This window comes from Carcharhinus amblyrhynchos, chromosome 10, assembly GCF_965287045.1.
Source record: "Carcharhinus amblyrhynchos chromosome 10, sCarAmb.v2.hapA, whole genome shotgun sequence".
In the NCBI taxonomy this organism is placed as follows: domain Eukaryota; kingdom Metazoa; phylum Chordata; class Chondrichthyes; order Carcharhiniformes; family Carcharhinidae; genus Carcharhinus; species Carcharhinus amblyrhynchos.
The window spans coordinates 2,274,257-2,298,655 of record NC_137333.1 but is presented as its reverse complement, the minus strand read 5'-3'; the positions used below and the strand labels follow the sequence as shown (position 1 = coordinate 2,298,655).

General features: G+C 46.0%; 1 protein-coding gene across 1 annotated transcript; it reads right to left on the bottom strand.

Annotated features, from left to right (window-relative positions):
• Nucleotides 1-1,221: 1,221 nt before the first annotated feature.
• Nucleotides 1,222-8,446, bottom strand: LOC145349334 (G-protein coupled receptor 183-like). Its single transcript, XM_080197835.1, has 2 exons — nucleotides 8,426-8,446; nucleotides 1,222-3,012 (listed from the first exon to the last, which is right to left on the bottom strand). The coding sequence occupies exon 2, from the start codon at nucleotides 2,980-2,982 to the stop codon at nucleotides 1,864-1,866; it is 1,119 nt and encodes a 372-aa protein (XP_080053961.1). The 5' UTR covers nucleotides 2,983-3,012; nucleotides 8,426-8,446; the 3' UTR covers nucleotides 1,222-1,863.
• Between the last annotated feature and the right edge of the window lie 15,953 nt (nucleotides 8,447-24,399).

The window sequence follows — 24,399 nt, the reverse complement described above, 5'->3', positions numbered from 1 at the left end:
ACACACACACACACACACACACACACACAATGCAGGCACAATGATGCCTCGTCCCTTGCTCTGTACCTGGTATGGCCCCCCCTGGCTGTGTCAACCTGGTAGGGTGCCAGGTGGGCAGTGCCCAGTCGTGTGCCTCACCACCCGGGGGCGACACTCACCTCCAAGGCCCCGGCATGGTCATTTTTTGGAAACCAGTTAATGATTCCCGCTGGCATGACGTCACACTGGCATGGAGCAACATATGACCACCCAGGGAGCAATGGTGTGAAGTATTTTATGCATATTTAATTGTGTTTAAATTGACAGTAATCAGGTTCAGGCCCTGGTTGAGCACGAACCTGGTGACGTCGCTGCCACAAATCCCATTATGCGAGAGTTAGTGGTCACAACGAGACTTGGACTCACAGTGAACAGGTCCAGAAAATTGCGACTGATGCCAAGTGACTGAAACCCATTTATTTTATAACAAACAATTGATGCGATAAGATGAATTTGCAAGAGAAAAAAGATTCTTCCATGGCTGATAAAAGCACAGTGCATGACGCGCAGATAGAGTCTGCTGGATTTTGGTGCCTCTCCGAGTTTCCCCGTCCCACCCACAGTGATGGGATTGGAAATATTTCACAGGTGGCGCTGCCATTGTTGGAGAGCTATCTTTAATAATGACGCCATTTATCGTTTCTTGAATGACATTCCACATTTGCGGAACGCAGTGTGAACTTAGCACTGAAATCAATCCTTTCTTGAAGAATTGCAGGCAGAAGCTAGCTTTGTCGTGTCCTGTGGGTCCAATATCACATTGGAAACACGGAAATGGTTTATCAAGTGGCTTGCACTCAATGTGCCACTCACTGTCCCACAGGAGAACTCTGGGCGGGCTTGAAGGAGAAAAGCGAGGCTCGAAAGCATCTCTCACAATGTCTCGGGAAGTCTCAAAGCCCTTTGCAGCCAATGAGGTTCTTTTGAAGTGATGTGGAGTTGCCAGCGTGGGAATGGGGTGTTGGTCTTTAATCTGGTATTGTGAGACATCATTGCAGAGTGTGGGAAAAACTGCAGCCAATTTTCACACAGCAAACCTCCCCCACAAACAGCAATGCCATCATTCATGTCCATATGTTGATTGAGGGATAAATACTAGTTGGGATACAGGTGTAACTCCCCAACTCGTGGCATGGGATTTTTTTGCAACGTCCACTAGAGAGAGAGAGAGAGAGGGAGGTTGGATGGGCCTCAGTTGAATGTCCTATCTGAATGCTGGCAACTCTCATGGCGCCCCCTCAGTACTTGGACTCAAGATTGCGAGGGCAACTGCCTGTGTCCCTGAAAGGAATCTTTTCAGCTTCCTGCTCAAAACATGAGAGCAGGAGGGAGGATGAAATTGAGGAATCAGTAAGCTGCTCTAAATTAGCTTTGCACACTTTACAAGAGTGAATGCAAAATGAAATTCCACTGTGTGTGTGGAGTCTACACATTCTCCCCATGTCTGCGTGGGTTTCCTCCGGGTGCTTCGGTTTCTTCCCACAGTCCAAAGGTGTGCAGGATTAGTCATACTAAATTGACCCTAGTGTCAGAGGGATTAGCTGGGGTAAGTGTGTGGGTTAAGGGAATAGGGCCTGGGTGGGATTGTGGTTGGTGTGGACTCAATGGTTCAAATGGCCTCTTTCTGCCCTGTAGGGATTGTATGGATGTAAATCATATCAGATCCCAACACCAAACCTGTCAAAGGACAAAGAACAAACCGATTACAGCACAGGAACAGGCCCTTCAGCCCGCCAAGCCTGTGCCTGACCATGTTGTCCTGTGATACCTCAGCTTGAATGTACGTGGCAAGAGGGATTGCAACCCAGTGAACAAGGAGAAATGCTAGTTTTTGTCCATCCTGCTCAAGGAAGTGACATTTTGGTGAACTGATTGGCTGTGTCCATTTGCAGAGCCGGACCCCGATCCCTGGTTTTGACTGATGGTGACTGGAGTGCTATTGTTTTCTGAACTGACTCTCAGGGAGACAGACAGTTTAAAGTGACGTCTTATTATCCCCAAAACCTTTCTTTTGTAACCCTTAAACGCAAAGAAGTAGATGAGTGGGTCAATGCAGCAGTTGAAGTTCATGAAGCAGATGGAAACTTGCAGGCTGACCTTGAAGATCTGTTGCTGCCAGCAGTTCTGTTGGGAGATGAGCTTTCGGACCATGTACTGAATGATGATGAGGTGGTACGGAGTGAAACATATTAGAAATGCCAGCAGGACCAGCAGAATGACGGTGATGGCCTTTTTGTTCCGCCCCAGCCTTTCAGTCAGTGGGTTTTCCTTTGCCATCCTGCAGAGTTTCACGTTGACCCTCGAGTAACAGAAGATTATGATGCTGACAGGGAGGCAATACCCCAGGAAGCAGGCACCGAGCAGCAGCTTGGGCAGGTTGGTGTTTGTCTCAAAGTTTGGGTACTCCATGCAAGTCATCAAGCCATTATTGTTCCTGGTCGTCGTCGCAAACAACAAGGGCGCTGTCTGGACAAAGACAAATATCCAGACCGCAGCGCAGATATAGCGAACATTTTGTACTTTCCGAAACTTGGCAAATCGAAGGGGGTGCACCATCGCTATGTAACGGTCAACGCTCAGGCAGGTCATGAACTGAATGCTGACGTAAGTGTTTATGTAAAATATGACAGCAGTAACTCTACACAGTGCCTCACCAAATGGCCAGTCAAATCCTCTGATAGTGTAGACTATTCGAGTTGGTAGACCCAGGGTGAAAAGGGCATCCGAGACAGCGAGGTGGATTAAATAGAGCGTGGTCGAATTGATTTTTCGATGTTTTTGGAATGTTATGTGCAGGGCTAAAACATTTCCTAATAAACCAATGATGAGAACAATGATGTAGAAGACAGTAAACATGACCTTTGCTGCTTCACGGTGCATGTAAACATCGCAGGTTACATTTGTGGAAGTATTCATGGTGGGGTGAGAAGTGCCAGGAACCATTTAACTCTGTATCCAATGGAGTTCTTCCTTCTGTCAATAAAAGAAAATAAACATCAGTCCACTGCCTCCTCATTAAAGGAGCAAACGTGATTTCAGAAGGTTAGTCTTTTTAAGACACGGACCTTATCTTGACATGTGCGCTGAGGTAGAAAGGACGTGGAGGAGATTTGCCAGAATGTTCCCAGGGATGAGGGACTTTGGTCAATGCAGAGAGACTGGAGAAGACGGGATTGTTGCTCTTAGAGCAGAGAAGGTTAAGAGGAGATTTAATTGAGGTGTTCAAAATCAAGAAGGGTAAGTAAGGAGGAAGTGTTTCTGCTGGCAAGAGGATCTTAGCAGAGGGACACAGATTTAAGGAACCAACCAGAGGCTGAGACGGGAAGAGTTTACTCATTCAGCAAGTTGTTGTGGTCTGGAATGGGGATAGTAGAAGCAGATTCAATAGAAATTTTCAAAGTCAGAATTGGATAAATACTTGAAGGAGGAATAATTTGCAGGGCTATGGGGAATGGAGCAGGGGGCAGTGTGACTGATTTGATAACTCTTGAGCTGGTGTAATGGGCCAAATGGCCTCCTTCATAATTACATAATGATTATATTTCAAGCATCCACATACTTAGTCTAAGTCTCTCTGAAGATACTGAGTCACCAGTCCCCAGAGCTATGTTGAATCAGAGGGCAGGATTTTACTCACTCATCATGAAACTGTAAAATTGCCCAGGGTCATCGTACTTTCCCACGCTCCGCCCCTCACCCACTATGATTCCCACGCTCCGCCCCTCACCCACTCCCATTCCCATGCTCCTCCCTCACTTGCTCCAATTCCCATGCTCCGTCCCTCGCCTACTCCGATTCCCATGCTCCATTCCCCACCTGCTCTGATTGCTGTGGTGGGCAAACCAGTAAAATTCCAGCTATTGGATCCTGACAGCGCAGAAGGAGACCATTTGGCCCATCCAGTCTGTGCTGACTCTCTGACAGAGCTGTACGTCATTAGGAAATGCAGTTTTAGAGCCTATACCAACAATTATAAATAGCAGAAAGACAGGTCCCTGTATCCTTCCCCCCACTAAAAGGTTTTCAGTTTTGTATCACCCTATTCCTTCTTTTTGCCAATCTATCTCAGCAATTTATCCACTATTTCATGAGTGGTTAATGAATGTACCGGCTTACTAAATATACTCACCGAACCTGTTCATTCCCCCAGTTATTCCAAGAGGGGCACCTATTAATGCACCATGTCTGAGAGAAACGTGTTGATGCAGAAACATTGAAGTGAGGACCCAAGGTGGGATTTTCCAGCCACACTCGCCCCAAGACCGGAAAATCCCGCCCGAGGTCAACAGACCTTTGCATGGTCCCTGCCCAGCCCACTACGATTCCCGTGGCAGGCGGGACAGGACAATTTAGCCCTAAGTCTTTCAGCCTGTCCCACACAGTGCATTGGTGAGATCAGGGGGTGGAATCTTCCCGTCTCACCCGCCTGGGAATCGGAGCGGATGGGACAAAGACCATGCAAAGATCCTCGGGCAGGATTTTCTGGTCTTGGGACGAGTTGGCCGGAAAATCCTGCCCCACATCTGGAGTATTGTGTACAATTTTGGCCTCTTTATTGAAGAAAGCGTATAATTACATTAGAAGAACTTCAGAGAAGGTTCCCTTGACCTTAATAGTCTGAATCCACTGGAGTTTAGAAGATTGAAGCCTGATCTTATAGAAAGATGTAAAATCCCTCTGAGGATAATTGACATGGTTTAAATTTACTTATTTATTGGTAGGCTTACATTAACACTGCAATGAAGTTAGTGTGAAAATCCCCCAGTCGCCGCACTCTGGCACCTGTTTGGGTACACCGAGGGAGAATTTAGCACGGCCAATCCACCTGACTGGCACATTTTTCAGATTATCGGGGGGGGGGGGGGGGAAGCCCAGAGCACCTGGAGGAAACCCATACAGACACGGGGAGAACATGCAAGCTTCATACAGACAGTGACCCCATGCCAGGAATCGAACCCAGATCCCTGGCTCTGTGAGGCAGCAGTGCTAACCACTGTGCCACCGTGCAGCCCATGGCTGGATAGCAAGAGGATATTCCCCTTGTGGGGCATTGTAGAATAAGGGATCACAATTTAAAAATAAGGTCTTTGGAATTTCTCATCTCAAGGATAGTTAGTTTTGGAATTCTCTCTCCCAGAGAGCAGAGGAGGTTGGCTGATTGAATATATTTAAGGATAAGTTAGATTTTTGATTGATGAGGGAGTCAAGGGTTATGGGGGACAGACAGGAAAGTGGGGTTAAGGTCACAGTCAGATCAGCCATGATCTTACTGAATGGCTGAGCAGACTCAAGAGGCCTACTCCTGATTCACATGTCCGTATTTCCACCCTACAGCCTATAGAACTTAACAATTTCAAAGAATTCCAGAAAGCATCAGACAGTTCCAGAAGTGCAGCAACTACAAGTTGCAACAGTCAGCAACTAATCCGGCAGTAGCTGATGATCCTTTTAAATAGCACAGGCATTTGGGGGGGGGGGGGATGTGGGCTTCTTCCTCCTGCAGCTTGTGTGGTTCAGAGAGGGTGTTAGCTGGAGCCCTGAGCCCAAAATGGCATCACACCATCATTAGCCGCTGCCCTGGAAACTCTGAGGCACTCCAGCAGGCACTCACTGCACACATGCTGACGGTGTATCTCATACTAGAGGTACGCACATACCATGGGACACAACTCATTGTACACAGGACTCTCCCCACCAACAGCCCCCCCCCCACCTCCCCTTTTAACTTCACTGTGATACAGGCAAACTTAAATATCTAGTGTGAATGGTGGTGAACAATGAGTGGATGAATGAGTTCATGGCTAAGGTAGAAGGTGAGTTGAGTGGCGGGTGGGTGAGGTGGTTGGCGGGTGAATGGTGGGCCGGCTTGTTGTGTGAGATGGGAGTCAGGCTGGAGACTAGTCGGGTCAGGATAGGGGTTTAGTTGGGTGGGATGTTGAGATCAGTCAGATCGGGTCTCGGAGTAGTCAAATGGTTGAGTGGGTGAGAATAGGGGAGCCATGTAGGGTATTCTGGGCAGTGGGGAGGTCAAGGGGTCTTGATGGGGGGGCAGTGTGAATATTAGCCAGAAGTAAGGCTAGGTTTTAATCTGTTTAACATTTCCTTAATAGCTATCCATCGTACTGTCCAAAGTTTCTGATTATAACTCAATTGGGGGTATTCGTGTGTGTGTGTGTGTGTGTGTGTGTGTGTGTGTGTGTGTGTGTGTGTGTGTGTGTGTGTGTGTGTGTGTGTGTGTGTGTGTGTGTGTGTGTGTTTGGTTGGGGTGGGGGGTGGGGGGTGTATGTTCAATCTTCCTGGCTAACTCCCATGGAGGTCCACATGTCAATGCTTCCAAGTGGTTGTGATGTTCAGCTTTTCTCATACGTCAGGCCTCTGATAGTCTGGAGAGTGGAAGAATTGAGATGATGACATTAAGCCACACGGAGAGATAATGGGGCAGATGAGCACAAGATTGATCAGAGACAGTTTTTAAGGAATGGCAGAGAGAGGGAAATCCACAGCTTTGGATTTCAGTAGCCTGAGGCACATCCACCAATGGCGGAGCAATTAAAATTGTGCAGGAAAACCCAATTGGAGGAGCACAGAGATGCAAGGCTGGAAGATGTTACAGAAAAAGAGGAGCAGAATGTCTCTCCAATGAATATCCCTGCCATCTAAACCCAAGTTCACTTCAATAGAAAAGATGAGTTGGCTTCTACACATGTAACAAGCTGTCAAATTACTACACCATGAGATTAGAATCTACATTGCAAAGAACACAATTCCCATCCATTATTTTAGCTGTGTTTTCTTTTAGAAGAAGCTTTTAGAATTCCTATAGCCTAGAAGGAGGCAATTCAGCCCATCAAGTCTGTGCTGAGTCCCTGACAAAGCATCTTACCCAGGACCTATCCCCATAAGCCCACATGTTTATCCTGCTAACATCTCTAACCTACACATCTTTGGACACTAAGGGGCAATTTAGCTTGGCCAATTCACCTAACCTGGATCCAGATTGAAGCAGTTTGTAATTGATCTGGACAGATGTTATTTTAAGTTAGGAAAGTACATCGTTGAGAACAATGTGACATCTTTAGCAGTGTAAAACATTCAAAGTGGATTCACAGCAGCATTACTATAGGAAAGACGTAGAAGCTATTGAAAGGGTACAGAGGAGATTTACAAGGATGTTGCCTGGACTGGGAGGCATGCCTTATGAAGTTAGGTTGAGGGAACTGGGTCTCTTTTCCCTGGAGAGACGAAGGTTGAGAGGCGACCTGATAGAGGTTTATAAAATGTTGAGAGGAATAGATAGGGTGGATTCTCAGAGGCTATTTCCCCGGGTTGAAATGGTCGCTACGAGAGGACACAGGTTTAAGGTGCGGGGAGGAAAGTACAGAAGTGATGTTAGGGGTAGGTTTTTCACTCAGAGGGTGGTGAGTGAATGGAATCGGCTGCCGTCAGTGGTGGTGGAGGAGAACACGCTGGGGTCTTTTAAAAGACTTCTGGATGAGTATATGGGGTTTTATGGAATTGGGGGTTATAGATAGGTGTTGATGTGATCGGCGCAACTCGTGGGCCGAAGGGCCTGTTTGTGCTGTAGTGTTCTATGTTCTATTATCAGACAACATCTGACACCAAGTCACAGAAGGAGCTACCAGGTCAGGTGATGAGGGGCCTGGTCAAAGGGGTAGGTTTTAAGGAACACCTTAAAGGAAGTTAAAGAGGTGGAAGGTTTAGGGAGGGATTTCTAGAGCTTCAGGCCCTGGCAACTGAAGGCACGAACACCAATAATGCATGAATTAATATTGGAAATGTTAAGAAGGCAGATTTGGATCAGTGCAAGGTTCTGGGAGTGTTGTGAGGCTGGAGGAGATTATAGAGATAGGGAGAATTGCAAGGCTATGGAGGGGTTTGGAAAACAAGGGGAAAAATTTTATAATCAATGCAATTAAACCTTTATTATTATTATAAGGATTCTGCATGTATTTTATATTCAAAGTCCTTTCTCAACAATTTCGGAATAGTAGCAACATTTGTTTAAGGTGATCTAAAATGCTCCATCGATTGGAGAATTTCTTGTACCTCAACTCATTTTCCAATTCCAGTCTACGTCCACTTCATCAAGACACCATGGTCCTCGCTATTTCTTTTTCTTGCAGAAATAAGTGAAAATTAGCCCCTGTAATAATCCCCACTTCAGGGGGAGGTATGTGAGGACAATTTTGTTCCTCTCTTCCAAAACACAACAATAATTGATAATAATTAAGTCATAACTTATAGCATTGCACTTTGCTTTGCACAACCCACCCACTGTGCTCCACCCTCTTCCACTTCCACACGCAGCCACCAACTGTTAATATCAAATGTTAGTATATCGTAGAGAAATAATATAGAGACTTACCTTTAACCTTCAGCAAGTTTATTCGACACACAGCTCAGCAGGGATGCAAACACCTCATAGTTGCCCCACACCAACCATTCCAGATGTGCCCATTTATAGTATTTTGGAAGTTGAGCCAATAATCATCACCGGTCTTTAGTACGGCAATTAGCTCAGCAATGTAACTTCCAAAGCACACACTTTCTGATATATTGGTACATTAACACCGCAGCCCACTCCACCTACATTCACATTAACCCACACAATCCCCACTCTGATAATAATCTTGACTTAAAAAACTTGTGTCTGTGGACTCTTTACACATTTCTGTAACTAAAACTCAGATTAACTTCAGAACAGAGAAATCATTTAAAGACTAATTCAGTCTGAATGGGTAGAATTCCATGGAATTTACAGCACAGAGACAGGCCATTCAGCCCAACTGGTCCATGCTGGTGCTCCTGCTCCACACCAGCCTCCTTCCAACACGCTCTTCATCTCACTCTATCAGCATATCCTTCTATTCCTTTATCCCACATCTCTTTATCCAGCTCTCCTTTCAGTGCATTATGTTATTCACCTCAACCACTCCCTGTGGTCCAAAGACATTTCTCCTGAATTCCCTGTTGGATTTATTAGCGACTTATCCTATATTAACGGCCCCTTGTTTTGGGTGATCTCCCCACAAGGAGAGACATTTATGCCCACCCTCTCAAACCCCTTCATAATTTTAAAGACCTTTATCAGATCTTTTTTCGAGATGAGAAGCCCATCCTGTTCAATCTTTCCTGACCGTTATAACTTCCTTGTGGATTGTCTTTGCATTTCCTTTTGCTAATTACAATAATCTGAACTGTGCAACAAAAATTTTAAGAGAGAATAGAGCCAACATTTTGAGTCTGACCTTTTGTCAGAGCTCTCAGACTGGAAAGGTTGGCTCTATTCTCTCCCCACAGATGCTGTCAAACCTGCTGAGATTATCCAGCACTTTCTGCTTTTGTTTCAGATTCCACCATCCGCGGTGTTTTGCCTTTTATCTTTCTGCACTGTGGGTTATGCCTAATAGAACTGACTTGAAAAAAAAATAATCAATCTGACACTTTTTGCCATTTTTAACCGCATGAATTCTCACCTTGTGCCCAGATTTCCTCACGCGCTTCTTTTACAGTCTGAAGAAACGACAGCAGAATGCCACCAATGTAGAAAGGCGAGGGTTGCGTAGCCCTTACACAAGCGTTCACACGTGTCACGTCTGTTGCTGCTTTCCTTTGACAGAGCAATCAGTTCCATCTCTCTGTGTGGTTGGTTTTCAGAGCTACATCAGCTCAGAACCCATTTGCTTATATTGATCACAAACACCTCTGCCTCACTGCAGATAAGGATCACTCCCTAGCTCAAAATTTAAATACATTTTTTTGCTGAAAATTTATCTTTCATTCATCTGACCTTATTTGATTAAGTACTAACGTTTCATCGTTCTTGCTATGATTGTTACAACTTTATGAGCTGGAACTTTCCTGTAACCTCGCAAACAGTCACAGTAGACCTAACAGCCCTTGTAAATATCTGCACTTTTCTGACTGTGTTAGAAGCTGTAACTTCAGCAGTTTGCATTCATGTAGGGGTTTAAAGTAGAATAATCACCCAGCGACTTGACGAATGTAGCTTAAGTGAGTCAAATTGTACGCTGCTGTTGCAATGCCAAGATTGATTGGTTGATTGAGTATTGTCACATGTATTGGGATACAGTGTATTGTTTCTGGAATGCGACATGTTATATTATTACCTAATGCACTGTAATAATGCTGATTTGAAATGGGAATTTCCCTCATTGTATCTTGAATTCGAAAATAAACATGTCTGATCTGAAGAAGAAATTAGATACAGCTCTTGGGGGCTAAAGGGATCAAAGGTTATAGGGGGAACGGGGGGGGGGATCAGGTTATGGAATTTGATGATCAGCCACGATCAAATAGAATAGCGGAGCAGGATCGAAGGGCTGAGTGGCCTCTTCCTGCTTCTAGTTTCTAAAACAATGATTTGCAAAATTCCACAGCTTTCCTATTCCCTGTCTTTTTTTTTCTCTCATCCTACCGATTCCATTTCACAAATGGAATATCACTGCTCTCCTAGTAACCACCGATATTGACACAGTCAGGGCAGAGGTGATTGAGATATTCATCCATCAACCTTGCCTGGAGCCTGCCATTGTGAGCGACGGGGATTGATTTTCAGCACATTAGGAGCTAGCCTCCACTGACTGCACCTTGCTGAAGTAATAACCATCGGCTGAACCTTACATGCCCCTGGCGCGCAGGTTTCTCTTGGGACAGGAGCGCACAAAACTTAGAAGGCTCATGCAACATGGGGTGGCTGTCCGTCTCCCACCTTCCCGTCCATCCCCGGAGATCACCCGCATAATACGAGGGGGCGGGTGGGAACTGACATGGCAGCATGCCCACCATATTTAACTGAACAATTGAGGGTGAATGAAGAGTGCTATCCATCCAGCTGACCCTACCAACCCGCTGTCCGCACCATAAAATGATGAGTGTGGTCAGCAGGGTGCGAGTGGCAAGACCAATGTTTTGCCTCAACTGGTTAAATGGCAGGAGGGGCCGTGGGGGTCACTTTCCAGTCCAGCTACAGCCTCTGACGATTCCCTGGCCCTGCGGGAACTGATGTGGCTACAATTGTCAATCAGCTCAGCAGAGCTAAATGGCTGTGGAGTGAGTTGACGTAACTAGAAACTAGAAACTCTACAGTACAGAAGGAGGCCATTCGGCCTATCAAGTCTGCACTGCCCACAGTCCCACCCAGTCTCTATCCCCACAACCCCACACATTTACCTCGCTAATCCCTCTAGTCTACACATCCCTGGATACCACGGGCAATTTATCATGGCCAGTCCACCTAACCGTCACATCTTTGGACTGTGGGAGGAAACCGGAGCACCCGGCGAAAACCCACGCAGACACGGGGAGAAAGTGCAAACTCCAGACAGACAGCGACCCTAGATGGAAATTGAACCCGCGTCCCTGGTGCTGTGAGGAAGCAGTGCTAACCACTCTGCCAGCATGCCGCCCTATGGCATGACATGGTTCCTCTTCGGTTGCTCAGAGGAACTTTCCATTTTCAACCTCAGTGAGCAGAGAATCCCCTCTGTGCAGAAGGAGGCCCTTCAGCCCATCGAATCTGCACCAACTCTCTGAAAGAGCACCTTACCCAGGCTCACCCCACATCCTAGATATGTGGAGTGAGGTTTTCACGCAGAGAACTGCTGCAGTCCGTGTGGCGTAGGTAAACACACAGTGCTTTTGGGGAGGAAGAACCAGGATTTTGATCCAGTGACAGTGGAAGAACAGTGATATATACCCAAGTCAGGGTGGTATGTTTCTTGGAGGGGAACTTGCAGGTGGTGGTTTTTAGAATATAACCAATTGGATCTGTTGTAGTGTGACCAATGGTAACAAGCTGTAGGGGTCAGCTGACCCAGTAAACTATGTAACCAATGACAAAATGACGTGGTGGTCAGCTGACCAGCAGACTCAGCATAAATAAGAAACAGGGTGAGGTCTGAAGTATTGGAGTAATGAAGTTTCTTTATTAAATCCTTTTCTTTGATTTATAAGTTGGAGTAAGTCTTATTCTGTTCTATTGCCTCCGAAGAAAGGTTCCTTCTGGTGGATCAGCAATGGTGTTCCCGTGTGTCCGCTGCCCTTCTCCTTCTAAATGGTAGCGGGCGAGAGTTTGGAAAGTACTGTCGAAGGAGTGTAAATCTTCACGCCTGTGATACAGGATAAAGACTTCAGCATTAGGATAGGAGTGGACCACAAACATTTCAAGTAAGTTTCAAAATAATAAGTAAATTTTTGTACAACCTTTGACAATATTTAACTAAATAGTGCAGTTATAAAGAGGTTGGAAGAAGACGCGACCTCAAAGTGTTTGTGCAGTTGTGCCAGTTGCAAGTCAAGTTAACAACAAGTAAATAAATTAGATGGAATCTAGGGCTTTATAAATAAATGAAGTATAGAAGTCGAGGAGTTAGGCAAAATTGATATAAAACACTGGTTTGGCCACAACTGGAGCATGGTGTCTGGTTGTGTGCAGCTCACATCAATCTTTGGAGAGGGTACAGATGAGATTCACTGGAATGGACCTGAGTATTAGGGTGGCATGGTGGCACAGTGGTTAGCACTGCTGTCTCACCGCTTCAGGGACCCGGGTCGATTCCGGCCTTGGGTCACTGTCTGTGTGGAGTCTGCACATTCTCCTCGTGTCTGCTGGGTTTCCTCCGGATGTTCCAGTTTCCTCCCACAGTCCAAAGATATGTAGGTTAGGTGGATTGGCCATGATAAATTGCCCCTTAGCATCCAAAGGTATGCAGGTTAGATGGATGAGCCATGGGAAATGTGTGGGGTTATGGAGATGGAGAGGGGAGAGCCTGGGTAAAATACTCTGTCAGACAGTCGGTGCAGACTCAACGGGCCGAATGGCCTCTTCTGCATTGCAGGGATTCTACAATTCCAGCCACCCCTGGAACCCAGTAATACCCAGGATTTTAGCAGCAGTGAGTATCCTTAGGCCAATTGAGAGCTTTAAATGACCAATTAATGGTTGTTTAAGGACCTCCTTCTTCCGCTGATGGTCTTTTACCAGGGAGGGAATGAGGGACCACGGCACATGGAGTGGCTCCCAGTGTTTGATTGTGCGGCGGCTCTCCAGAGGTGGCCCAGAGATCTTGGCTTGAGGACCATAAAATCATTTCAGGGCTTCCCAGCCTCACAACACCAAGCTCACTCTGACACTTACATCAGGGATCAGCACCACTGATTCAATATACAATCCCACTCCTGTTGTTGAGATAGGACGGTTAAACGGGAAGGCTGGAGAAACTGAGGTTGTTCCCTTTGGAACAGCAAAGTCCAAGAGGATATGTGAGCATAGAATCCCTTCAGTGCAGAAGGAGGCCATTTGGCCCATTAGATCTGCACCGACCACAATCCCACCCAGGTCCTATCCGCATAACCCCACATGTTTACCCTGCTTAATCCCCTAGGTTCAATCTAGCATGGCCAATCAACCTAACCAGCACATCTTCTCTCTGTGGGAGGAAACCGGAGCACCCGGAGGAAACCCACGGAGACACTGGAAAAACGTACAAACTCCACACAGACAGTGACCCAAGCTGGGAATCGAACCAGGTCCCTGGTGCTAACCACTGCGCCACCGTGCAGCCCCAATAGAGATGTTTAAAATCTTGAAGAATAAATAAAGAGAAAAACAGAATGAGGGAGTCACTAACCTAAAACATTCGGTCAGATTTTCCCCTCCGGAACATCTGATTATTTCTGGCATTTTCTATTTTCACTTTCGATTTCCAGCATTCCTCAACCTGCCTCACGCTGTTGTAAACACTCCTCTCGGCATCGCTTGGCTTCCAATTCCAATCCGGGGCAACAGAACATAAAAAGGCTTGACACCCCACTGCAGCAATGAGGGAGCACTGGACTGTTAGAGGTGGACAATTATCTGAAAATAACGACTGTGTTGAGTTGTTGGGGAAAGCAGGAGAAGGGTACCATGTGAATTGCTCTTGTGGAGAGCTGGTGCAGACACAATGGGCTGAATGGCCTCTTTCTACACTGTAACATCTGTAATTCTGTAAAATGGCTGAAGAGTTGTCATCCACAAGGCAGAAATTTTAACTGATTGACAACATGAGGAAAAGCCTTTTTTTTTAACACAACAAATGGTTAGGATTTGGAATGTTCCATTAGATGGAGTGCTGAATTCAATCACCTCCTTCAGAAAGAAGCAGGATAAATATGTGATTAAGAAACATTTCAGGGAAAGGAAGGGACATGGGGCTAACGGGATTGTTTGAAAAAAGAGCCAGCACAGTCACGATGGGTCATTGGCACAGTGGGTTAGCGCTGCTGCCTCACAGCGCCAGGGATCCGGGTTCGATTCCCAGCTCAGCGCACAGTGGGTTAGCACTGCTGCCTCACAGCGCCAGGGACCCGGTTCAATTCCCAGCTTGGGTCACTGTCTGTGCCGAGTCTGCATGTTCTCCCTGTGTCTGCATGGGTTTCCTCCGGGTGCTCCCGTTTCCTCCCACAGTCTAAAAGACCCGCTGGTTAGGGTGAATTGGCCATGCTAAATTCTCCCTCACTGTACCAGAACAGGTGCCGGAGTGTGGCGACTAGGGGAATTTCACAGGAACTTCATTGCAGTGTTAATGTAAGCCTTACTTGTGACTAACAAATTAACTAAATTTAAAAGGTATCTTGCTGTGCTGTACCGATATATGATTCCACGATTATCAATAAAAATTGAGTTTACCGATATCCGAATTAAATAATTTTTAAATGGAATGCTTCAAGCGAACTGAATCACTGCCAAGTTGTTCAAAAGAGTTACTGAAATTTCCCAATAATTGCCAGATGAACCGCAAATCTCTGACAATCTATGACATATCGTTGACACTGTTCTCACAAACCTCACACGCTGCCCACAAGTGACTGCTCTCACTGACATTCAGGCCACTTGTAGCATCATAAAAAGTCATGAATCACTTTCGTTCATGACAACTGCTGAACAGTGTGTCACTGGACGTCAGCCCACGTTGAACTTTGGTGTATGCGGACTCTACATTGTGTGTGTGGTAGAGATAGGAGTACGGGAACTGGAGGGGACCATTCAGCGTCTCAAGCCTGTGCCCGCCATTCAGTTAGAGCATCGCTGGTCTGTATCTTAACCCCATCTAACCGCCTTGGTTCTGTAACTCTTAATCTCCTTAACCAACAAAAATCCTCAGCCTCAGCTTTGACATTTTCAGCCACCACCAATCGCACCCCCCCCACCCCACCCCAGCCCCAAAACACTCAACAACATTCCGAGGGAAAGAGTTTGAGATTTCCACTCCCCTTTGCGTGAGAAAGTGCTCCCTGACATCACCCTCTGAACAGCCTAGCTCCAGTTTTAATGTGTTAAATCCTAAGTTATTTTCCACGGTTTGTTTCCCTTTATAGACCTTCCCCTGAGTAATCAGGGTTGCATTGTCCCTGGGCATGTCTCACTTTCCACTGAGTGCTAGCTGTCGCCCCTCCCCAGGGCACGTGGCGAAGTGATGCCACGCACACTTGTACCTGTCACTCCTAATCATCACCCTGTGACTGCGTGCAAGGATTTGACATTCCGCAGCCTGGGGGAAGTCTTTATCCCTCGCGTACCCTTTGGTCTTGTTTGCCTTTGCTCTCCACTCAGAAGTTTCGTGCCTAATGGGGACGCTGCACAGTATCCTGTATTGTGTCAACAGGTGTTAAGTGTTCGCACAGCTTCCTGGGGCTGTCCTTTGACCAGATCCCGTGAGAAACATAAACACCTCAATTTAATTTTCAAAATGTCAAGTATTTCCCCTCCACCTCCCCCCCGACCCCCTCCTGCTGACAACCCCCGTGGGTAGCAAGTGCCACATTAAACGTGCTCAGTTTAAGGGAACTTCGTGGAATATTCACAGCTTGCCAAACTTCAGAAGAAAGAATAATTTTTTTTTAAAAATGCAGCAGCAAGACCAAACAAAGATGATGGGGCTGCTTCTCCCACTTTGAGGCTAAGTATCCACGCCGGAGAGAAAACCAGAGTGTTTCCCGCTGGCACCTGAAAGATGCCAGTGAGTTCACTTTGATAAACCCGCCACTGTTCCGAGGTGGGGGGCCACTATTTTTAAATTACTCCCCGATCTCCGTGCTGGGATCTAGCCCAGCCTCAAGGCCTGAGCTATCAATTGAAAAATGGACTCTGTGCTATCAATTGAATGACTGGTGACTGGCAGTGGAAGCCTCATTTCCTCATCGCAAAGGTTTTTATAACATGCAAAAAGGAAGTGTTTGGAAAAAGTGCACTCCCATGTTTGCCAGCAACAGTGCCCAGGAGATTAATCTTTCATTCCTGGATGAACCAGGGCATTGCTGGGTGTTTGTCATCCCCAGCCAGGCAAGGTCCTTACAATAACCCACCCGTCATTCATTGTTCATTGTGATCTCATCCATTCTCAAGCCAGATCGTAGAGAATCCCCCCTCCTAATATTAAGAAGCTGGAACTCAATCTTCAGCTGGTGACCAAAGGGGTTTTCTCTTCCTGTGGATGGTTGAAGATTTTGTATGTTGAACCCTTCTTGATATTTAGGCCGGAACGTTCACACCGGCAGGATTTTCCCATCCCGCTGCAGTGAACGGAGATTTGGCTGGGTGCCAAATTCTCCGGCTTCACTGCAGTGGGAGCGTGATGCAAATGGCTGGTAAGATCGCACCCTTAATGATTCCTGTCCTGCAGTCTTTCACAGATTCCCCCTTGGCTCTTCCTTCCCCCTCCTCGTTCCCCCTCCCCCACCTTCCATGGACTAAAACCAATTACCTTTCTGGGGAGGGGCAGTGGGGGGGGAGGGGAAGCGATTTTACCTTCTCGTCTCGCCAGTCAGTGGGCGGGGTGAGTTGGTAAGAGGGAAAATTGGGTTCATGCCAGATTTCTCATCCAACGCAATCTCACCGTCCCCAGATATCCAGCAACAGAACAGAGATCAGTGCATGCGTGATTGCGCACTCTGCAATCAGCTGCCAGCTTTCCAGTGAGCTCAGGTCCCGTCCTTCCCCTTACTGGCAGGAAACAGATTGTGCATTCATTTTTGCACAGAAGTGGCTTAAGCTTAGACTTGTGGCCTCAAAGATAAAGAAATGGACCTGAAACATTTTCATTATCAGGTTTTTATGGGACTTAGAATTTTTTTGGTCAGATTGTCCTTTTGGTCTCTCATTAGCTTTGATGACAGGTCATCAAACTGAAACTTTAATTCTGTCCCTCTTTTCACAGGTGCTGCCTGATCCATAGCATCTCCCAGCATTTTCTTTTTTTAATTCAGATTTCCAGCATCCACGCTATTTTACCTTTGAAGCTTCCATTGACAACTCAATGGTTTTATTTGTGTTGCGCCAATCAGGTGAAATTAATGAAAAAGTAAACATTTTAATGTTTTGAACAAGAGAATTGAGACAATTAGAATTGGAAAGGAGAGAAGTTATACTAAATTGCCTCGCGCCTTGGTGGGACCCAAACTTGCAGTTTTACACACAGACTCCATGTTAATAAAAGATACGGAGATCCTGAAGAAAGTGCATAACAAGGGATTGACAAGGAAGATACCAGAACTGAGGGATTGGCTGGAATTTTCGATCTGTTCCCACTAGCAGGATTTTCTAGTTCTGCTGATGGTGAACCCCCGCTATGGGTGCCCACCAGGCAATGGGGGTGCATCCAATAGGAAACCCAATTGCCAGTGGCAGGACCTGAAGATCCCACCACCAGCCAATGGTGAGTCCCCTCCACTACAGCGGAACACACCGCAGGGGGCATGGGAAATGCTGCCCATTATAACTATCAGGAAAGAGTGATTTGATTTGATTTAATATTGTCACATGTATTTGTATCCAGTGAAAAATACTGTTCCTTGTGCACTGTCACAGACAAAGCATACCGTACATAGAGAAGGAAATGAGGGAGTGCAGAATCTAGTGTTGCAGTCATAGCTAGGGTGTAGAGAATCAATCAATTTACTGCAAGGTAAGTCCATTCAAAAGACTGATGGCAGCAGGGAAGACGCTGTTCTTGAGTCGGTCGGTACGTGACCTCAGACTTTTGTATCTTTTTCCCGACAGAAGAAGGTGGAAGAGAGAATGTCCGGGGTGCATGAGTTCCTTAATTATGCTGGCTGTTTTGCCAAGGCAGGAGAAGCTCTAGAAAATAGAAGACATGGTGATGACCTTACAGAAGTGTTGAAAATTCGCAAGGTCTTCTATAGGGGAGGCAGAATATGTTTTTATACAGTTTCCACCCACAGCTGCCCAAACAAGTCTCTTTCCAATAGTTAAATAATGTAAATGTTCAAATACACAGACACATCTTACTACATAGAATTACACTGTACTTCCAGCTCATAGGCAGGCTGTTCAGCCCATCTGCTCCATGTTGGGGTTTACACTCCACTTGAACCTTCTCCAACACTACTCCATCCTATCCTATCAACATAACCTTCTATTCCCTTCTCCCTCATCTATTTGACCAGCTTCCCCCTAAATGGATCCCAGCTATCCCACAGGCTCACAGAATCACTGAATTGTTACAGAAATAGGCCATTCAGTCCACCTTGTCTGCACCAGCTCTCCAAATGAGGATTCAGTTTAAAATATATTTATCAGTGTCACAAGTAGGCTTACGTTAACACTGCAATGAAGTTACTGTGAAAATCCCCATGTTGCCACAGTCTGGTTCCTGTTCGGGTACACTGAGGGAGAGTTTAGCATGGCCAATGCACCCTAACCAGCATGTCTTTTGGACTGTGGGAGGAAATCAGAGCACCCGGAGGAAACCCACACAGACACGGGGAGAATGTGCAGACTCTGCACAGTCACCCTAACCAGGAATCGAACCCGGGTTCCTGGCGCTGTGGGCAGCAGTGCTAACCACCGTGCCACCCTATTTATGCTGTTCTCCTGCCTTCTCCCCATAACTCACACTGTTTCTTTTCAAATAATAATCTAATTGGCTCTTGAAAGGCCACCACCACACTCTCAGGCTGTGCATTCCTTGGGTAACAAACTTCACAGTGTCCCCAATCCTGGGATAAAGACATTGCTCCTGAATCCCCTCCTGGATTTTTTTAGTGACCGTCTGATATTTCTGACCCCTAATTTTAGTTTTTGAAGAAGGTGGAAACATAGTCTCAAGGTAAACCTTATCAAACACCTTCATCGTTTTCAAGTCCTCTGTTAGGTCACCCCTTCAGCCACCTTCTCTTCCACACTGGCCTCAATGTGCCAACTCAGGAACCACGCAGTGGTGAAAAATTAAATGATCTGAGTCAATGTTCATTATGTAAAGGAACCCTGTGGAGTGACAGGCTGCCTCTCTCTTGGTGCTGCCTGATTGACAGCCTAATCCCTTCTTATTACCAACTGTAAATGAAGTGTTGCTAAGTGTTACACATGACTGCACCTCAGAGCATTCACAGACAGTGAGAGGAGAGAACAGAGAAGGGAGGGGTGGTGAGGGGGGGGTTGCAGGGGGAGGAGGAATGAGACTGAGAAAAGAAAGAGAAGGGGACTGATATTAGAGGAAGATGAGGCAGAGAGGAAAGGGGGGAGGGAGATAAAGTTTAAAGTTCATTTATTAGTGTCACAAGTAGGCTTATACTAACACTGCAATGAAGTTACTGCGAAAATCCCTTAGTCACCACACTCTGGCGCCTGTTCGGGTACACGGAGGGAGAATTTATCATGGCCAATCCACCGAACCAGCACGTCTTTCAGACTGTGGGAGGAAACCGGAGGAAATCCCCCAGACACGGTGGGTGGGGGGGGGGGGGGGGGGGGGGGCGCGCGCGTGGGGAGGTGGGGGAGAACTTGCGGACGCTGCACAAACAGTAACCCAAGCCCAGAATCGAACCCTGGTGCTGTGAGGCAGAAATGCTAACCACTGTGCCACCGTGCCACCCTGGACCAGATAGGGAGAGATGTGAGGCTGTGAGGAAAGGTGGGGAAGGGAAATTAGTTGGTGAGGGAGGTGAGAGAGTGGGGAAAGGGGGGAAAAGATTAGATGGAGAGAGGGAGTTAAGGCAGAGAGACATTGTAGAGGGAGGAAGGAGATTACGTAGAATGGGGAGAGAGAGATTATATGGAAGGGAAAAGCAGGAACATAAGAACATAAGAAATAGGAGCAGGAGTAGGCCAACTAGCCCTTCGAGCCTGCCCCGCCATTCAATAAGATCATGGCTGATCTGTCGTGGCTCAGTTCCACATTCCCGCCCTCTCCCCATAACCCTTAATCCCCTCTCTCATCAAAAACCCATCAACCTGCGTCTTAAAAATATTTAGCGAGGCAGCCTCCACCACTTCAACGGGCAGAGAATTCCAGAGATTCACCACCCTTTGAGTGAAGAAGTTCCTCCTCAACTCTGTTCTAAACCGCCCCCCCTTTATCTTGAGGCTATGCCCCCTAGTCCTACTATCCTTTCTGAGCGGGAAGAGTCTCTCCACCTCTATCCTATCCATCCCATTCATCAGAGATGAAACAGGAAGATTAGATTGAGAGACAAAAGAGAGTGAGCGGGGAAAGAGGCAAGTGGAGAGGCGACTGAGGAAAGGAGGTAGAGAGAGGACCCAGAACTCAGTGCAAAAGTAGTGGTGAGGTTAATGGGACTCAGTTATTTATATAAAATTTAGGTGAATGGAAATGTGTGGTCAAACAGTGAAAGCTACTAGTTGCTTGGCTGAGATGCACATCTCCACCATCAATTTTGCTAGAATGACATTTTAATACCCAACTGCCCATTCAAGCACCAAATTTCAGTATTAAAATCATCATTACAAACTAAACTTGCCATGGCCTGTTGGAGTTTGTTTGTTTTAATGGTGTGATAAGTCTCCAAGAGCATCAAACAATTCCTCTAGCAATAAAAATAACTTTAACAGATGTGGAGTCTCATTCCCTCAGCTTTTAATCATTAGTCATAGAGACATAAAGTCAAAGAATCGTAGAGGTTTCCAGCATGGAAACAGGCCCTTCGGCCCAACTTGTCCATGCCACCCTTTTTTTAAAAATCCCTAAACTAATCCCAATTTCCTGCATTAAGAACATAAGAACATAAAAAATAGGAGCAGGAGTAGGCCATCTAGCCCTTCGAGCCTGCCCCGCCATTCAATAAGATCATGGCTGATCTGGAGTGGCTCAGTTCCACTTTCCCGCTTTTTCCCCATAACCCTTAATTCCCTTGTCTGTCAAAAACCTATCTACCCGTGTCTTAAATATATTTAGCGAGGTAGCCTCCACCACTTCAACGGGCAGAGAATTCCAGAGATTCACCACCCTTTGAGTGAAGAGGCTGTGCCCTCTAGTCCTGCTGTCCTTTCTGAGCAGGAAGAATCTCTCTACCTCTCCCTATCCATCCCTTTCATTATCTTATACATCTCTATGAGATCCCCCCTCATCCTTCTAAACTCCAACAAGTACAGACCCAGTCTATTTAGTCTCTCTTCATAGGTCAACCCCCTCATCTCCGGTATCAGCCTAATGAACCTCCTCTGCACTCCCTCCAAGGCCAGTATATCCTTGCGCAAGTGCGGCGACCAAAACTGCACACAGTACTCCAGCTGCGGCCTCACCAGTTCCCTGTACAGTTGCAGCAAGACCTCCCTGCTTTTATATTCTATCCCCCTCGCTATAAAGGCCAACATTCCATTCGCCTTCTTGATCACCTGCTGCACCTGCAGACTGGGTTTTTGTGACTCGTGCACAAGGACCCCCAGGTCCCTCTGCACCATAGCATGCTGCAGCCTTTCGCCCTTTAAATAGTTGTCCCTCCTACTATTATTCCTGCCAAAGTGGATAAACTCACACTTGCCAACATTGTACTCCATCTGCCAGGTCCTCGCCCACTCGCTCAGCCTATCCAGATCCCTCTGCAGACTTTCCACACCCTCCGCACAATTTGCTTTTCCACTCATCTTCATGTCATCAGCAAATTTCGTCACCCTACACTCAGTCCCCTCCTCCAGATTATCTATAAATAGTAAATAGCTGAGGCCCCAGCACCGATCCCTGCAGCACTCCACTAGTCACCAACCGCCAATCAGAATAGCACCCATTGATACCAATTGGCCCATATTGGCATTTGGCCCATATCCCTCTATCCCCATCTTACCCATGTAACTGTCTAAATGCTTTTTAAAAGGCAAAATTGTACCCGCCTCCACTACTACTTCTGGCACATTCCAGACACTCACCACCCTCTGTGTGAAAAGATTGCCCCTCTGGACACTTTTGTATCTCTTCCCTCTCACCTTAAAGCTATGCCCTCTCATTTTAGACTCCCCTACCTTAGGGAAAAGATATTGATTATCTAGCTGATCTATGCGCCTCACGATTTTATAAACATCGACAAGATCACTCCTCAGCCTTCTACGCTCCAGACAAAAAATCCCAGTCTATCCAGCCTCTCCTTATAACTCAAACTATTAAGTCCTGGTAGCATCCTAGTAAATCTTTTCTGCACTCTTTCTAGTTTAATAATATCCTTTGTATAATAGGGTGACCAGAACTGTACACTGTATTCCAAGTGTGGCCTTACCAATGTCTTGTACAACTTCAGCAAGACGTCCCAACTCCTGTATTCAATGTTCTGACCAATGAAACCAAGCATGCCGAATGCCTTCTTCACCACTCTGTCCCCCTGTGACTCCACTTTCAATGAGTTATGAACCTGTACCCCTAGATCTCTTTGTTCTGTAACTCTCCCCAACACCCTACCATTAGCTGAGTAAGTCCTGCCCTGGTTCAATCTACCAAAATTGTTGGATATTAAATCTTTCTGTCTCATCTTTTTCTATTTTTTAAATCTAATCTTTGTTTTCCTTTCCTTTATTTTGTTTTATGTATCTGATTTTATGTCGAAGTCACTATTTTAATTTACTCTTCCTGATTCGTTGTTCATTAATGATTCTACAACCCGATCAGCTAAGGAGACACACAGTCATTAGGCTTGTACGCAAAAGTTCCCAGTGTCCAGTAGTGAGTACTGTGTTTTTCGAATGCCCCACTGGCAGTAACTTGCCATCAAAACGCTCATCAGTAGTCAATAGATGTGCACGGGTACCATTTGTTAGTTATTGAGAACAAAATCTAGTCCAGTGAGAAAGGGCCCAATGTGATATCCTGACTGGTAATCAGCTCTGCGAAAAGCCTTGGGGATGTTTTACCAGGTTAACGGTGCTACACAAATGCAAATTGTTGTCATGCCACCCCGTGTTTGCTATCAATCTCTCGCCCCTTCTCTTCCCCTGGCACTGACTGTGGACGGTTTCTCGGATAGCAGCTGTTCTGGTTAACTGCGACCACAAGTCAGTCTTTTTCATCTCAACAGTAGGTCGAGGAAGATCATTTAATTGTGGAAGTCATTACAACCAAGTCTGACCCTGATGATGTCCTTCTGCAGCGTCTGAAAGGAGCATGTTCGAGTGAAGACAAAACAGAACAAGACAGGTCTACAATAACAATTGCATATGATTGGTGAAGCATTGAACCATTAATGAGTCATTACTAAAATGTTCATTACTGAAGGGGAAGCTGAGTATGAAGGAAAAGGTACACAGAAGAAACGCACAGTAATTCTCGCCCTATCCCTGAAACTGAATGATGCTTCTTGGTATTTTAACATATTGATTCTAATCTTCTAACAGAGACTTTAGCACATTTACTTCATAAAGTTTATTATCAAAAGTTCTGAATGCTGCAATATTTAACTTAACTTGTGAAAAAAACTATTGGAACTATCTCGAGCATGAATTGGGGCTAAGAGGAATAATTTTAAAATTAAACAAGTGGAAAGAAATTTGGAAAAGAAGAACGGATTAAAGAGAAGTAAATTAACAAAGAAGATGAAAAGGGCGATACAATAACAGAGGTGAGTTCTGCAGGTGCAGAAAGGATGAATGATTAAAGTTTATTTATTAGTGTCACAAGTAGGCTTACATTAACGCTGCAATGAAATTACTGTGAAATTCCCCTAGTCGCCACACTCCGGCTCCTGTTCAGGTACACTGAGGGAGAATTTAGCGTGGCCAATCCACCTAACCAGCATGTCTTTCAGACTGTGGAAGGAAACCAGAGCACCTAGAGGAAGGGGGAACCTGGGTACAGTTTTGCCTCCTTACTTGAGAAAGGATGTACTGTCACTGGAGGGGGTGCAGAGGAGATTCACTAGGTTGATTCCGGAGTTGACAGGGTTGGGTTATGAGGAAAGACTGAGTAGACTGGGGCTATACTTGTCGGAATTCAGAAGAATGAGGGGAGATGTTATAGAAACATATACAATTATGAAGGGAATAGATAAGATAGAAGCAGGGAGGTTGTTTCCACTGGTGGGTGAAACTAGAACTAGGGG